The 14,797-nt window shown below is 43.6% G+C and overlaps 1 protein-coding gene across 8 annotated transcripts in view; it reads left to right on the top strand.

Annotated features, from left to right (window-relative positions):
• Positions 1 to 14,797, top strand: part of LOC146797000 (uncharacterized) — a 1,179,218-nt gene that overhangs the window by 283,387 nt on the left and 881,034 nt on the right. For all 8 annotated transcript variants that reach the window (XM_085629591.1, XM_085629587.1, XM_085629592.1 and 5 more), the window contains exon 5: positions 9,177 to 9,262. In XM_085629591.1, coding sequence (XP_085485717.1) covers positions 9,177 to 9,262 — 86 coding nt within the window. The remainder of the gene's footprint in view (positions 1 to 9,176; positions 9,263 to 14,797) is intronic.

Raw genomic sequence — 14,797 nt, 5'->3', positions numbered from 1 at the left:
CAGTTCGGCCAAACTCTAATGCTGAAGGAGGAAGCGGCTATTACGGATGTATGGCGGCACGCAGTGTATGTTCAGCCAATGAGAAGTCACCATTTTTATTCCACAAGAAAGCAAATCATGTAAATAAATCTGTCGGCCATGAACCTTTGTGATTTCTTCCGGTAGACCTTTTTTTGGCATCCAAAATGGTAAATATTTTGTTCATTGCACGCCTGATTTTGTGATTATTTAGCGAATCGCAAAATCACGAAATGCTGGCGGGTCTACCTAATAGAAGAGATTAGTTTCCATCTGCAGCATGCACTGTACTGGCAGTTTGCCTCACCGCCTCAGTTCATCTTTTGCCAACTCGTATTGAGAGGGTCTGGGAACACTTCTTGCGGTTATTAATCCATTTTTTCTTGAGAGAGTTGCTCAGTGTAGGAAACTGGCTCTGTATATACTATACCAAAGTAAGGTATAGTGTTCATAGAGTCCAGTGGAGCCCCAAAGGTTCGCAGAGGTAAAAGTAGATAATACCTTACTCTCGATTTGTGGTACTGTGGGCAAACAGTAAGGCTTTATAAGAGGGTAGTGTTACACATTTATTGATTATACTCAGACAAGAAATGATGTCACACACTCAAAGACTGAACTCAGACAAATTTGTTTGTACAACAATAATATGTTTGAGGCATATGAGCTGCAGATCGCACACTGTGCATAGATCGCCATCTGGTGTTGGGCCAGGATGTTTGCACTCTGTTGTTTTGGAATAAGTCTTTGGAAGTCACGAGATAGGTGACTCCTCCTTTGGACAATAGTGCGCATGGGCATCGACTCCATCTTCAGATTGTTTTTTTCCGCTTTCGGGCTCGGATGTGTTTGTCGCTCTCCGGTTTGGTGTCGTTACCGTTCTACCTTTCGACGCGCAATCCTTCTCCCATTCTTCGGTATAGTTTCAATCGCGTTTCCCATTCGACGCGCATCTCTCCAAACTTGATTTCTTCGCTTCCAGTCGTCGATGCAGGCCTTCGGGCCTAGCTGCGCAATTAGGTCTTTGGCTCATGGAAAGGACATCCTTGAAAAAGTGTTCTATATGTGGATACACGTTTCCACACACCGATCTTCACGAGGTGTGTAACCTCTGCCTTTCGCCTGAGCACAAGGCCAAAGACTGTCCAGCTTGTGCCTCTTTCCGCTCCAAGAAAACAATTTGGGATCGTCGAGCTCGAAGAAGCATGGCTCGATCAGCAACAACGATACGGGACAATATCTTCCAAGAAGGCATCAATGTACCGGAGCAGGAGCAGATTGAAGAGGGCAAAATTAGCACCTCCGAAGCCAAGGACTCTGTCGAAGACATCACTCCAGGGCAGCGGGTCGTAAGTACTGACGTCGACCCCTCCCCTCCCCCCCAACTGATTCACAGAAAGGCTTCGGTCACACCTTCAGGCATAGGTGCACACCGGGACAAAACTTCTAACGCCCCGCCTTCGGGCTCGGCAAAGAAGTCGACTCATAAGCCTTCAGGCCACTCTGGATCCAGTCAGCCTACCGTCGGTGCCGAAACCCCATCCCTGGCATCAAAGAAGAAACCACTGTCTTCGTCCGCACCGACACCTGGTTCTACAGCGGCGCCTTCGGCACCGAAACCCACTGGTACTGACGTCTCTGCTCCGAAACAATCATCGGAACCAAGCAAACAACCGGTTCTAAAGACCACTCACGCTCATTCTTCCAACCCCAAAAAATCATCTGAACCAAACAAGCAACCGGTTCCGAAGACTCCTACAGAACCCAGGAAAGCTCCTGATTCCAAACTTAAGGAGCATAAAATCACTCCAAAACTTGTGCCACACAAACCATCAGACCCGAAAAAATCGGCACCGAAACACATTCCAGAGGAGGAGCTTTTTCGGCCTGATCCAACCCAAAAAACTCTTGAAATAGACCCAAAGACAGGTCAACTCATACTTAGTCTTTCCACCAGCTCCACGCCCTTTAAAGAAGAGAGACATTGCCACTTCTCCTTTAAGGATTCCTTCTCCACCTCCTCCTCCACACCACATCTCTCCTGTCCCATCTCCACTACCCTCACAATCTCCTCCACCAAAGGATGACGAGGACACCTCTGGGGAGGAAGAGGATAATGAACCTTTAGCGGATCCTAGTCACCCTAACACCTAGAAGACCCATGCAATGATTATGGCACACCAGTTGTTCCTAATACACCACAAGATGATATCTACCCATCTAGGCCATCCCCTCCAGGGGACACTATAGGGTTCATTCAGCTCATACACAGAGCTGCAGAATACCACAGTGCGGTTTTGCACACAGACCCTGTAGAGGAAGATTTCCTCATGGACACTTTTGCACCATCTCAAAGGTCCACTTCCATTCTCCCAATGTTAAAAGGGGTAATCAAACATGCTCTCGAAGTGTTTAAGGATCCTGTAAGGGCCAGAGTCATTAACCCCAGGGTGGAAAAGAAGTACAAGTCTGCCCCAGCTGACCCAGTTATATTAAAGGGCAACTACCCTTGGATTCCTTAGTAGTCTCCAACGCCAGGAAAGGTGCTAACTCCCAAACCACAGGCGATGCTCCACCTCCTGATATGGAGTCAACTGTTGGACGCATCTGGTAAAGGAACAGCGTCCCAAGCAGCCAACATATGGAGAATTGCCAACACACAGGCTTTGCTGGCTAGGTACGATAGGGCGCACTATGACGAGCTAGAGATCCTACTACAACACCTTCCAGATCAATATAAAACCAGAGCCAATGATCTCATTCAGGAAGGCAAACTCATAACTAATACCTCCATTTGTTGTTCTCTGGATGCTGCCGACCCAGCATCCCGAGCTATTAATTCCAGTGTCCTTTTACGCAGACATGCGTGGCTACGCATTTCAGGCCTCAAACCCGAGGTTCAAACTACCATATTAAACCAACCGTTTGACCAGAAACACCTATTTGGGCCTAGTGTAGATTCATCTCTGGAGAAGATGAAAAAAGATACTGACACTACCAAATCAATGGGAGCTTTGCAAACGCGAGCTCCCAGAAGTTCTTTTCGTCGCTCCTCTTATAGGGGTGCCTCTAGAGGTTTTATCACTGATAACCCCTCCACTTCCTACAAGAGTCCCACCCAGACCTAGTCTACCAGAGGCTATTAGAGAGGAGGCTACAGGGGCAATAACAACAAGGATAGAGGCAAAACTACCAATACTCTCACTGCCTCCACCCCCAAACAATTAATTCCCTCCACTCCCCCTGGACTACTCTAATCTGGTCGGGGGAAGATTGCTACAATTCCTACCTGTCTGGAACACCATTACCACAGACAGGTGGGTGAGACATCATCCAATCCGGTTATTGCCTAGAACTCAATTCAACCCCCCCAAACATACCACCCAATCAGCATCCAATGTCGACAGAGCACGTAACGCTTCTAAAACAAGAGGTGCTTTCCCTCCTACAAAAACATGCAATAGAACCAGTTCCCCTGCATCACCAAAACACAGGGGTTTTACTCCCTGTACTATCTCATTCCAAAGAACCCCGAGACCCATCTTGGACCTCAGACCATTAAATCTCTACATACAGTCGGACCACTTTAATATGATCACTCTTCAACAGGTCCTTCCTCTACTCAAACAAGGCGATTTCCTTGCCACCTTAGATCTCATGGACGCCTACTTCCACATTCCCATTCACCCTGCTCACAGGAAATATCTTCGGTTTGTAGTAAATGGTCAGCATTACCAGTTCAAGGTTCTCCCATTCGGAGTCACCACAGCACCCAGAGTCTTCACAAAAAAAATGCTTGGCAGTGGTAGCAGCCCACTTAAGAAGACAACAAATTCACGTCTTCCCATATTTGGACAACTGGCTCATAAAAGCCAAGTCGCATTCCCAGTGTGTAAATCACACACACACACAACAATCCAACTACTTCACGCCTTAGGGTTTACCATAAACCTCACAAAGTCTCACCTCCAACCATCCCACATCCAACAATATGTAGGTGCCACAATAGACACCTCAAAAGGCCTTGCATATCCCAGTCCAGACAGGATAGCAAGCATGCAAACCCTTATAACAATTCCAGCTGCAACACTCCCTTCCAGCTTGAGTGTTCACGCAACTCATAGGGATGATGGCCTCTTGTATTTTCATAGTGCCTCATGCAAGACTCAAGATGCGCCCCTTACAAGAATGCTTAGCACGTCAGTGGAACCAAGCTCAAGGTCAGCTAACAGATCTGGTGTTGGTGGACGGCCGCACACATCGCTCTCTGCAGTGGTGGAACACCCAAAACCTTTCCAAAGGGCGACCGTTCCTAGACCCGGTTCCACAGATTGTGCTAACAGCAGACACATCGCTCACCGGCTGGGGAGCTCATCTACTTCATCACACCATACAGGGCACATGGGCACCTCAGCAAAAGCTACTCCACATCAACCACTTGGAGTTACTAGCAATCTTTATGGCATTAAAGTCATTCCAGAAACAGATATCAGGCAAAGCAATGTACTATTTACAAAAACAGGGGGGGACGCACTCTCTGCAGCTCTCTCAACTAGCACAGAGCATATGGAGGTGAGCTATTCCTCAAAACATATTCCTTTTAGCCCAACATCTTCCAGGAATTCAAAATCACATGGCAGATCTGTTAAGTCATCAGACACAACAGATTCACGAGTGGAAACTTCATCCACAAGTTCTTAAACCGTTTTTCCAAATGTTGGGGCACCCAGAGCTAGATCTCTTCGCCACACATTACAACACAAAATGCCCAAGCTTCACCGCCAGATATCCACACCCATTGTTCCAAGGCAATGCGATATGGATGAATTGGTCAGGCAGATTTGGGTACGCTTTTCCGCCTCACCCACTCCTTCCATTAGTGGTGCGCAAGTTGCAGCAACAGTCACTAACTGATCCTAGTTGCTCCAATATTGGCCAGACAACCATGGTACACAACATTGCTGGAACTATCGGTAGTCCCGCACCAAAAACTTCACCTCTCCCCACAGCTCGTAACACAGAACCATGGAGAGATCAGACATCCAGATCCAGCACAGCTCAACTGGGCGATCTGGCCCCTGAAGTCCTAGAATCTAGGTACCGCAATCTTCCATCTGATTGTATGAACGTTATCAAAGAGGCTAGGATCCCCACCACTAGAGCCTGCTATGCAGCCAAGTGGAAAAGTTTTGTTATATGCTGTAACAACACCACCATCCTTCCTTTAGATGCCTCCACTTAACACATCGTATGTTACCTGCTGCATCTTCAAAGATGTAATCTAGCATACACATCAATTCTATTAGGTCTTGCTGCCATATCAGCTTACCTACAAAATAGACAGCATCTGTCATTGTTCAGGGTACCTGCCATTAAAGCATTTATGGAAGGCCTCAAAAGAATAATTCCTCCTAGGGTACCACCCTCGCCAGTGTGGAATCTAAACATCGTCCTCACAAGACTAATGGGTCCTCCGTTCAAACCTCTGCATAAATGCGAGCTACAATTTCTTACATGGAAAGTCGCTTTCCTTGTGGCCATTACATCTCTTAGAAGAGTCAGTGAACGACAGGCACGAACTATTCAAGAACCATTTTTACAACTCCATCATAACAAAGTGGTTCTTAGGACCAATCCCAAATTCCTTCCTAAAGTTATCTCTTCCTTCCATCTCAACCAATCTGTTGAGTTGCCAGTATTCTTCTCGCAACCACAAACAGTAGCAGAAAGAGCTCTTCATACACTAGACATAAAAAGGGCACTCCTTTACTATATTGACAGAACAAAACCTTTTCGCAAAACAAAACAACTTTTTGTATCCTTCTCACCACCACATAAAGGCAATCACATATCAAAGTCTGGGATTGCAAGGTGGATTGTCAAATGTATACAAATTTGCTATCACAAAGCAAAACTACACTATCTATTCTCCCTAAAGCCCACTCCACCCGCAAAATAGGGGCTTCAATGGCATTTTTAGGGAACATTCCCTTAGATGATATCTGCAAAGCAGCTACATGGTCTACACCGCACACATTCACAAAACACTATTGTGTAGATGTGCAGGCAAAACAACAAGCTAGTGTGGGCCAGGCTGTACTCAAAACACTATTTCAAACTACTGCAACAGATACTGGTGCTCGCCGCTCTAGTACTGCTATGCAATCTATGCACAGTGTGTGATCTGCAGCTCGTATGCTTCGAATGGAAAACGCTACTTACCAGTATGCATCTGTTATTGGCATGTAGAGCTACAGATTAACACACGCCCACCCGCCTCCCCGGCTACCTTTATCTGTTCCAGTATTATCTTAATTAGATACAACATACTTGGACATCTATTTTTGTTTCTCACAAAACTCCATAATTTCCCTTATTGGCGGAAAAACATTCTGAAGATGGAGTCGATGCCCACGCGCACCATTGTCCAAAGGAGGAGTCACCTATCTCGTGACTTCCAAAGACTTATTCCAATACAACAACAAAGTGAAAACATCTGGGCCCAACACCAGATGGCGATCTATGCACAGTGTGTGAATCTGCAGCTCTACATGCCAAGAACAGATGCATACTGGTAAGTAGCATTTTCCTTAGTGGTATTTTATTTCTAGAACCAAGCCAGGCCTGGTGCAGGTAAGTGAAATAATACTTTGCAAAAACAATACAGTTGAATGCAGTTGTATGCATCTTTTTTGTATACAGGTAGGTCAATTATTAGAAACAGTTGAGATTACATTTCAGTTACTTTGCTGGTACTGTATGATTACTGTTTAGATTACGTTTCAGATTACTTTTCTTACTCGCCCTAATCAGTCAGTTTGAGGTTTTACTGCCAAGTTTTACCTGCAGTGACGGACAGTGAAAACTTGCCATCTGTCCACCTACTCAAAACACGGCTGACGTAGAAACTGCAAAACCTTTAACAGCCATTACTCTGTTGGGCAGTCAGAAGTGTATGTCCGTGTTGGAGAAGTAGTAGTAGTCTCAGCCATCGACATACTGAAGGTACGTGTGACTTTAAAAGACTGGTGGACCCTCCGTTTGGCCATTTACCCTCTCCCCCAAACTCTAAATCGGGCCCTATGTTGTTGTTTTTTTCTATCTTGACTATTTTTCTGTATTTTACCTGGATGAGAACCAGAGTTATAGGTAGGTACTATTCGTTTGCAACCGATTTAAAACCACCCTTCCCTCATTGGAAGTTGGATGCATTTTTGAATGCTAAAAATGAGAACAAAGGTTAAATGCCTTGTATGTTTAGCATTTTCTGAAGTACGCTCCATTTGCCCTTGTAATAATATTTGAAGGAGTAGTTATGTTGTTGATGGCTGTGGCATATCAGATCACTTTTTGAACTACTTTCTAGTGTTAAAAAAGGATGTTACAAAATGGAAAATGACGGGGCATACTGTAGGTTCGTACATGATTGCATGACCTCTTTTCATTTGGTCCCCATAGCAAAAAAAGCAATTTAGCAAGTTAACTGTAATCGACGGACCATTCAGGGGTACGGGTAGTTCAAATGTTGATTTCTGGTGGTATGCCAGTACAGCCAACAGTAGCAACTCACCTGGTTTCATTTAGGGGTCCTCAGAACCAGCAAATGCGGGCTGGCGGTCTAGGATCTCTTGAGCTGTGGAGGACGTTGATAGAAAACAGTCACGCCTTTCTTAAACTCACCAATGTTTGCCCACAGCACTCTCTCAGGCCCCATGTTAACTTTCACTTCATGAGTAGTGAAGCTAGTTGTCCCTAGCTGCCATTGCTACTCCACTCCTTAAGTAGTTAACTCTCCATCACTTCTCAGTGTTACCACTGAGCGAGGCAGCAAAATTGATCTTCCCCTGCTGCTTGTTCTTTTGGGGGAAAGTCGGGATATATTCCCATATCCTCATCCTTGCAAACACTCTGCATTTCTATTGGGTTGAGTGCGACCCTCTCCAGTTGTCACCACTCACATGCCATACCTTTTGTAGTCCTTTCGTGTGCAAGGGAGAGAGGGGTCGAAAAAGAAAATTCAGAAGATATTGTTAGAGAATTTTTAACTTTTTATGTGCAACAGAAAATAAATGCTGCTCTTGACTGTATTGTAATTGCATTTATGTAGCGCTTGCTACCCTTGACTAGGCTTCGAAGCGCTTTTTCAGTGAGTAGCACGCTACTCTGGAACCCAAAAAGATTAGTGGTGAATTAGTATAGTGAAATATGAAATTAATTTGAGCGGTGGATATGTTACTCTGTTATTTGGATTGAGAAGGGCAATGGAGGAATAGAAGAGGGAAAGGTTTGCGTTTATATAGTGCTTGCTACCCCTGATGAGGTGTTGAAGCGAGTTTTGGCGAGTAGCACTCTACTCTGCAACCAAAAGGATTAGTTGGGAATGAGTCTAGGGAAATAAATTAATTTGAGAGGTGGGCGTTAGTCTGTTATTTGGATTGTAAAAGGGTAGTGGAGGGATGGAATGGTTTGCAATTATATAGTGCTTGCTAACCTGATCAGGTGTTTAACCTCTTTTTGGTGGGTAGCACGTTACTCCAGAACTCAAAACAGGATTAGTAAGGAATTAGTATAGGGAAATATGAAATAAATTTGAGCAGTGTGATACTGCCCTGGAATTTTGTAGAAGAATCAAGGGCACAGATTGAAATTCAGCAACGTCCATTTAAGCGTGTGACTTGTGCACTTGAAGTTATTTGTAGAAGACATAGCTTACTTACCGTATCTGCTCATGCTGCCCTGACTTCCATGTTTATGCTGCACCATAACTTCCAGTTAATGGCTGGTTATTCAGACTTTCATAACTGGTCTGGCTCCCCATTCTAGCCACCTGTGTTGAAGGTTGGGCATATTACCCAAAATGCTTGGTGCTTATTCCTGAAGGCCAACCTGCTGAGTCAATGCATACCGTAGCGGGTAAAATTACCTACTGATCTATTGTATCAATTTTATTTCAGCAATGGATTGTTTAATAGAATCATAAATGTTATACATTTACGATAATTGAGTGGATGGATATTGGGGATTTCATTGTTCTTGAATTAATGATACTGGGGGAAACATTTTCAGTCTTTCACATGGGACAGGAAAATAGACCCGTAAAGGGCATGTTGGTACGCGTTTGTTTTTAAGCTTTCAGGACATTAACCGCTCTTTTCTTTTAGATGCTGCGAAGGCTGCAAAACATGGTTTTCTGGAGTGCTGCTTGGCAAGAAAAAGTTTATGTACTGGTATTGTGGAGACTGCAAAGGTTAGTATTTGAAAAGCAAATTTTGTACTGCTTCAGTTGCAATTTAATGGGTTCTTCATTAGTAGTTCTTAAGTGTCTTCTGATCAGTTTTTAGTTAAGACAGGTCTGGCATGTTGACGTGCAGCATAGAGGAACATGTTTCATCTGAAACTTTTTAAGGCTAAGCACAGGTGACATCTGCTTTAAAGCAATAATAAATAATAGATTAATGTGACAGAAGAAGCAGTCATTCTCTTCCTGCTTTCCACCTTATCCCTCCCATCTTCATCCCCAGATCCAGAGGCCTAGTGGCAACATGAATGACTGCTGTGAGTGCGGTATGTGTTTCCTTTGATGTGTAGCCAGTATATGTGAGCACTTGTGGGAATTTTTCACTCCCCTGTCAACTTTACCCTCAAGTTGGACATCTAGTATGTACCAGGGGTTGGTATTGCCCTCTCTCAGATTTTTCTTATGGGTTGCTGGAGAGAGGGTGCGGGGGGCGTGATCTGTCTTCCGGTTCCTGCATTGTGTCCACACCTCTTATGCCTGCAGTGCTTATGGTTTATTTCAGGGATGCAGACCAAGGAGGGCTTTCCCATTGTTCTTGCCGACTGACTTTGCTTTTGCCCTGTTAGATTTGGAAGTGGTGCGAATTCTCTTACCTGTCTGGGTTGGGATACAAACACTCATGAAACAACATGTTGATAGTTGTAAAATTTGACTGCCCTAAGGTGTTTGGAAGGGAAAGCAGATAGGGGTCCCTTACATGTTGGATGTTTGGCTTTCATAATCAGCTATTCTATTATTTACATATAGGCCCTTACTCATTAGTTCTATTGCTGTGGATAGTGTAGTGCTTAAATGGGTTGGTGCAAATAAAAAAGCCCAAGGCATACACGTCCCTATGCGGTGCAAGCTAGAAAAGCTAATTCCATATCAATGGGTCCTTTAAGGAAATGAAAAGTGGACCTTGAGGAGTGTCTTAGATGTAGGTAATCTAGAAGGGGAAGTAATGCATAGGAAGTGTGTTAGATGAGGAGGGTTAGACAAGCACAAGGTGCATTTTAGTGGTGTATGTCTATGTCACAAAGAGAAAAGGAAGAGAAACTAGGATGGGGTAAGTGACACTTGAACAGACAGTAAAATGACCACTTTGAAGCAAGAAAACTGACACTCAGAAAAATAATGTATTTACCTTTGATTCGGTTTGTTCTGGAAAGTGTGATTCATTTCTTAGGTTTAAAATTAATAAATGTGACGGGTTGGAGAAGGGGATTTCATTTAAGTAATTCAAATTGATTAACAGAAGTCACAGTTTGATAATCTATTTTAAAGGAAAGAGCCATACAAAAATGTTAGGCCTTTCAAGCTCACCTTGTAACAATTTTAAAGAGTTATAACTCCAACTACTGTATGAATTTCCAGCAAACCAATTACAGCACACTTTCTGATTGAACTTATGGTTCAATGCCAAGTTTAGTGTAAATCCCTGCAGTGGTTTTTGCTCTAGGTGCAATTAAAATTGTTTCCCCCGTTCCCTTTAATTTTGTTACCGTGCACCGATCTTAACCAAAATGGACTTGCTGGCCATCCCTCAATCAGCAGGCTATGCCTACCATTTGCCCATTTTGATACAGATCCATGCACAGGGTCAGAAGCACTATGCAGATCAAAAGATGACAATTCAATGGAAAGTGCATATAAACCGTAACTACACAGTGGCAACCACCACTATCATATTCACTAAGAAAATCACAGTTAAAATTGAGTTATCAGTTTGGATCAAATGCGCAAAACGAATGAAATTCATTATAAATGGTCTCCAGCATTGAATCCATCATAGATTCACATGTTTGACAACTTGTCATCGTCAAAGTGGGAGTACCTCACTAACTATAACATAGCAGTTCAAGATACTGGCAGCTTAAAAAGACCATAAACGGTGCCAACTGAATACTAAAGGAACCAGCCAATGATGTAAAATTGCTCTCAGCCACACACACCCCTCCCAGAAGTCGTCACAACTCATATTTTTAATGAACATTGTGTGGAACGGAGTGCTTGAGCTTTGCTCTCACTTAAAGTCTGGCAAGTAAACTTTGAAGTGTTTTTCTTGGCCTTCTGATGTATATTTGAACCCTACTCCATCTGATAAAAAAGGGAACAATGGAAAAATCGAAGTGAACCCCCTTTAAAGCTTGTGATTCTTATAGAGGAATAGGGGTTTTCTCAGATGGTCCTTATGACAAAGGTATTTACCGCCTCTACAAATATCACAAAGCCACGCGCAATAAGATCTGCAGTAATTTCTTTACCAAGACCCTCAATTATTGTGTGCGGAGACTTCCATGACTGATTCAGAAAAATAAGGATCCTGAAGACATCACTTTGCGGATGAATCTTGGATCAGCTCCTATAAATCTGGTCATAAAAATGTAGGAGAAAAGAAAGGCTAATATAGCTGAATCCTTAAAAGAAAAAAAAAAGACAGAACGAGTCTCCCGCAGGTGAACCCGATGTAAAAAGGCACAAAAAAGGCTCTACAGAAGTCAGCAGGCTCACATTCTCCAGAAAAGGAATGTAAAAAGAAACTTTCACTGACCTCTAACTCTCCTGCCCACTGACTAAACTATAGAAGATTACTGCTGTACTGATGGTAAGCCTGTAGATGACCTCAGCCATGGCTGCTGAAGATCCCTTATCGACTAGATTAAAGGTGAGATTACAACTGCTTAGCCCATATAGGTTGCAATCTGAAAGGACTTCACCAGCACCACAGTTGTCGAAAACAATATTGACTGATTCATTGTTTAAGAAAGCACTGACTGAGTCATCGAGTAGATTATTGACAACCAATCCGTCATCTGTGCAGCCACTGTGAACAGCAATACTGTTGGTGATTTCTACTGTCGACAACTTCTTTCACTCGACTCCTCAACGACCAGAGCGAAATTCCACCAGAGCCGCCAACTATCTTAATTTATTTTATTTGAAAAGTTTTATAAAGCGCGAACAAGACCCAGATGGGTATCACAGCGTTGTACAAAAGAAACTAACGTTGACATGAGGAAACAGCATGAGTACAATACAATAAGTCAACATAAGAGGAACCTGAAACATTAAAAAGTAAATGGGGGGGTTCCAGGGGAAGAGGAGGTAACACATGATCAAACCGGTAACAGCCCTACTAGACTGGCCGTGAAGTTTTAGCAGAGCACTAAGTCAAAAGAACAACATAATACATTTCAAAACCAAAGTAAAAATGATTGTCAAGCAACAGAAGGAAGTATCTAGCAGATGTCATCGAGGCTATAGCTGATGAAGTTCATCCGATAGTAGTCATTTGATCTGTTTTTTTTTTTTTTGTATGAAGCAGTCGAGGTGTTGGCTCTGGTCTCCGTTGGAAGGGCATTCCAAATTCTTAGAGCCAGCCCTGAGAAGGTGCGAACTATGTCTCTGCACATTGAAGTGGAAGACTAATCTGATAGAGATGACCCTTTTGGTGTGGCCTGTGGTCCATATCAGGTAAAGATTAAATGCCAGGACACTAAAGAAGAACAGGAATAGTTGCCTGAAGCCTTTTTACCCAAACTATGATGGACATGCTTGCCCTTATGTGTCAGTGTATGAAAATTATGAACAACATCCTATTATGAAAGTGTTATAGACCCTATAAAAGATTTACACCACATGATGGCAGACTGTCACACACTGTTTCCTTGAGGCTGTCCACATCCAGCCACACCTATTTCTTCCCAGTTATCAGTATCTGCCTTCAACTCCATGTGAGCCGGTACAACAATTCATAGATGTGCCTCAAGCACCTATTCAAGTTGACCCATCTGATGACTGATATGCAGACGGAGAAGAAGTCTAAATACCTCCATCAGATAGATGAAGGGGCGAATAGTGGAATAATTCCATTCTCCATGTCACAAGTCCACCAACACCTCTGCCTAAAAATATGCCACCAGACAATATCTGCAAGTTCCATACTCTAGAAGATATGGCACCAAAGAGATTTGATTTACTCATTACCGTCAAAGAGACCAAGTGTTTCCTGTATGATTTTAGGGAACCAGCTAGCAAATCAGTCAAGGCAGTTCCTTCGATTAATTACATTTGGCATGAATGGATACAATTGAAGCAAACACCAGCTACAGTGGTAGAGGTGGTACCCAGAATAGATCTTTTGGGAAAAAACAAGATTCCTGAAAATTGACCTGTTTGTCTCTCAAGTCAGACTCGGGGTCCTGAACCTGATGGCATTGTACACTGGACCACTCGATGGAGAGGCCCATAGAAGGAACACGGCAGGCAAAATATTCTCCTTTGTGGTGTCTTTCTCTATCGGAGCTACTAATGCCATGGAAATAATAGGTAGATATAGCCCTGTACCTGGATCTTTTTAATCTTTGACATCAATAGAAAAATTCTCTGGATTTCCACAGAGAACACCCTCTGGTGATAGTACTTCCTCCGGAAGAGTCTCAATTGAAGCCTTTTAAGCTTCCTTTGACTCCTAAAATTATGATGATCTCTAAGATACCACCTGTATCAAAGAAGGCTTCAGAGAAGCAAACTGTTTTTTAGAAGGTTCTTTCTTCAGCAAAGGATTTATCAGAGGACCCACCTGGTACTACTTTCCATCTCTTCCTCCTTTGGAATTCCAAATGTCTCCTAAATTTTAAACCGAGAGGAAGAGGTCCCCTTCCTTATGGTCTTCCATATGTTTTGCCACATTCTCATTTGACATCCTATATTTCCACCCCTCCTCAAGCTCTTCATTTAGTCTCAACTGTAGATAACATTCCTGTGTTCTAAGAGGTATTGCTGGATGGTGCTGCAAATTGAGGTGGTCCTCAACGTTATTCTATGTATTTGTTGAGACACTACAACACTGGGTGCAATCTAGGTCTTCGCTGCCATTAGTTTCTCCAAACACAAGGCCCCTAACCGGATACAGATAATATCTGCTGCGTGGAAATATCACATTTTATTGGATAGTCCTGCCTGCAGAGTTCCAGGTGCCAAAATAGATTTAGAAACTTCAAACCTCCCATGTCCCCGGTAGGGGGTGCTGGCATCATATTGATGCTGGAAGTGGCATCAGATGCTATCACCGAAGTTCTGTAACCCTGGTGCAATGTCAGTTCACTTTTTTCTGGGCATTTGAAGCAGACCCGTAGCTTGCTCTCTCCTGAGAGGTGCGAGTTTACCTCACAGCAAACTTAACTTTGTCCAGTACTATGTTGTCTCCAGAGCATTTGGGGTGGAAGCCCTCTAGAGATTAGAAGGGACTGCTGTCCATCACTGATCCACTTGCCATTTGTTTGTGGTGCTTGGGGTCCGGCCACCATGTTTGCTCTTGTGACTCCTGCCAAAGTATATATCTCAAGGCTATGAAGGAGTGCAAGGTCAAGCTGCTTATGCCCACGCCATGGATGACCGGCGCAGCAGTCGCCGTTCCAGGCCATGTTCCAGATCTGCCTCCTTGCACTTTACAGGGAAAAAGTGGAGGCATACAAGCACAAACAAATTGGGAGAAGTAGG

The sequence above is a fragment of the Triturus cristatus genome, chromosome 10, assembly GCF_964204655.1.
Source record: "Triturus cristatus chromosome 10, aTriCri1.1, whole genome shotgun sequence".
In the NCBI taxonomy this organism is placed as follows: Eukaryota; Metazoa; Chordata; class Amphibia; order Caudata; family Salamandridae; genus Triturus; species Triturus cristatus.
This window is presented reverse-complemented; position numbering and strand designations above follow the sequence as displayed.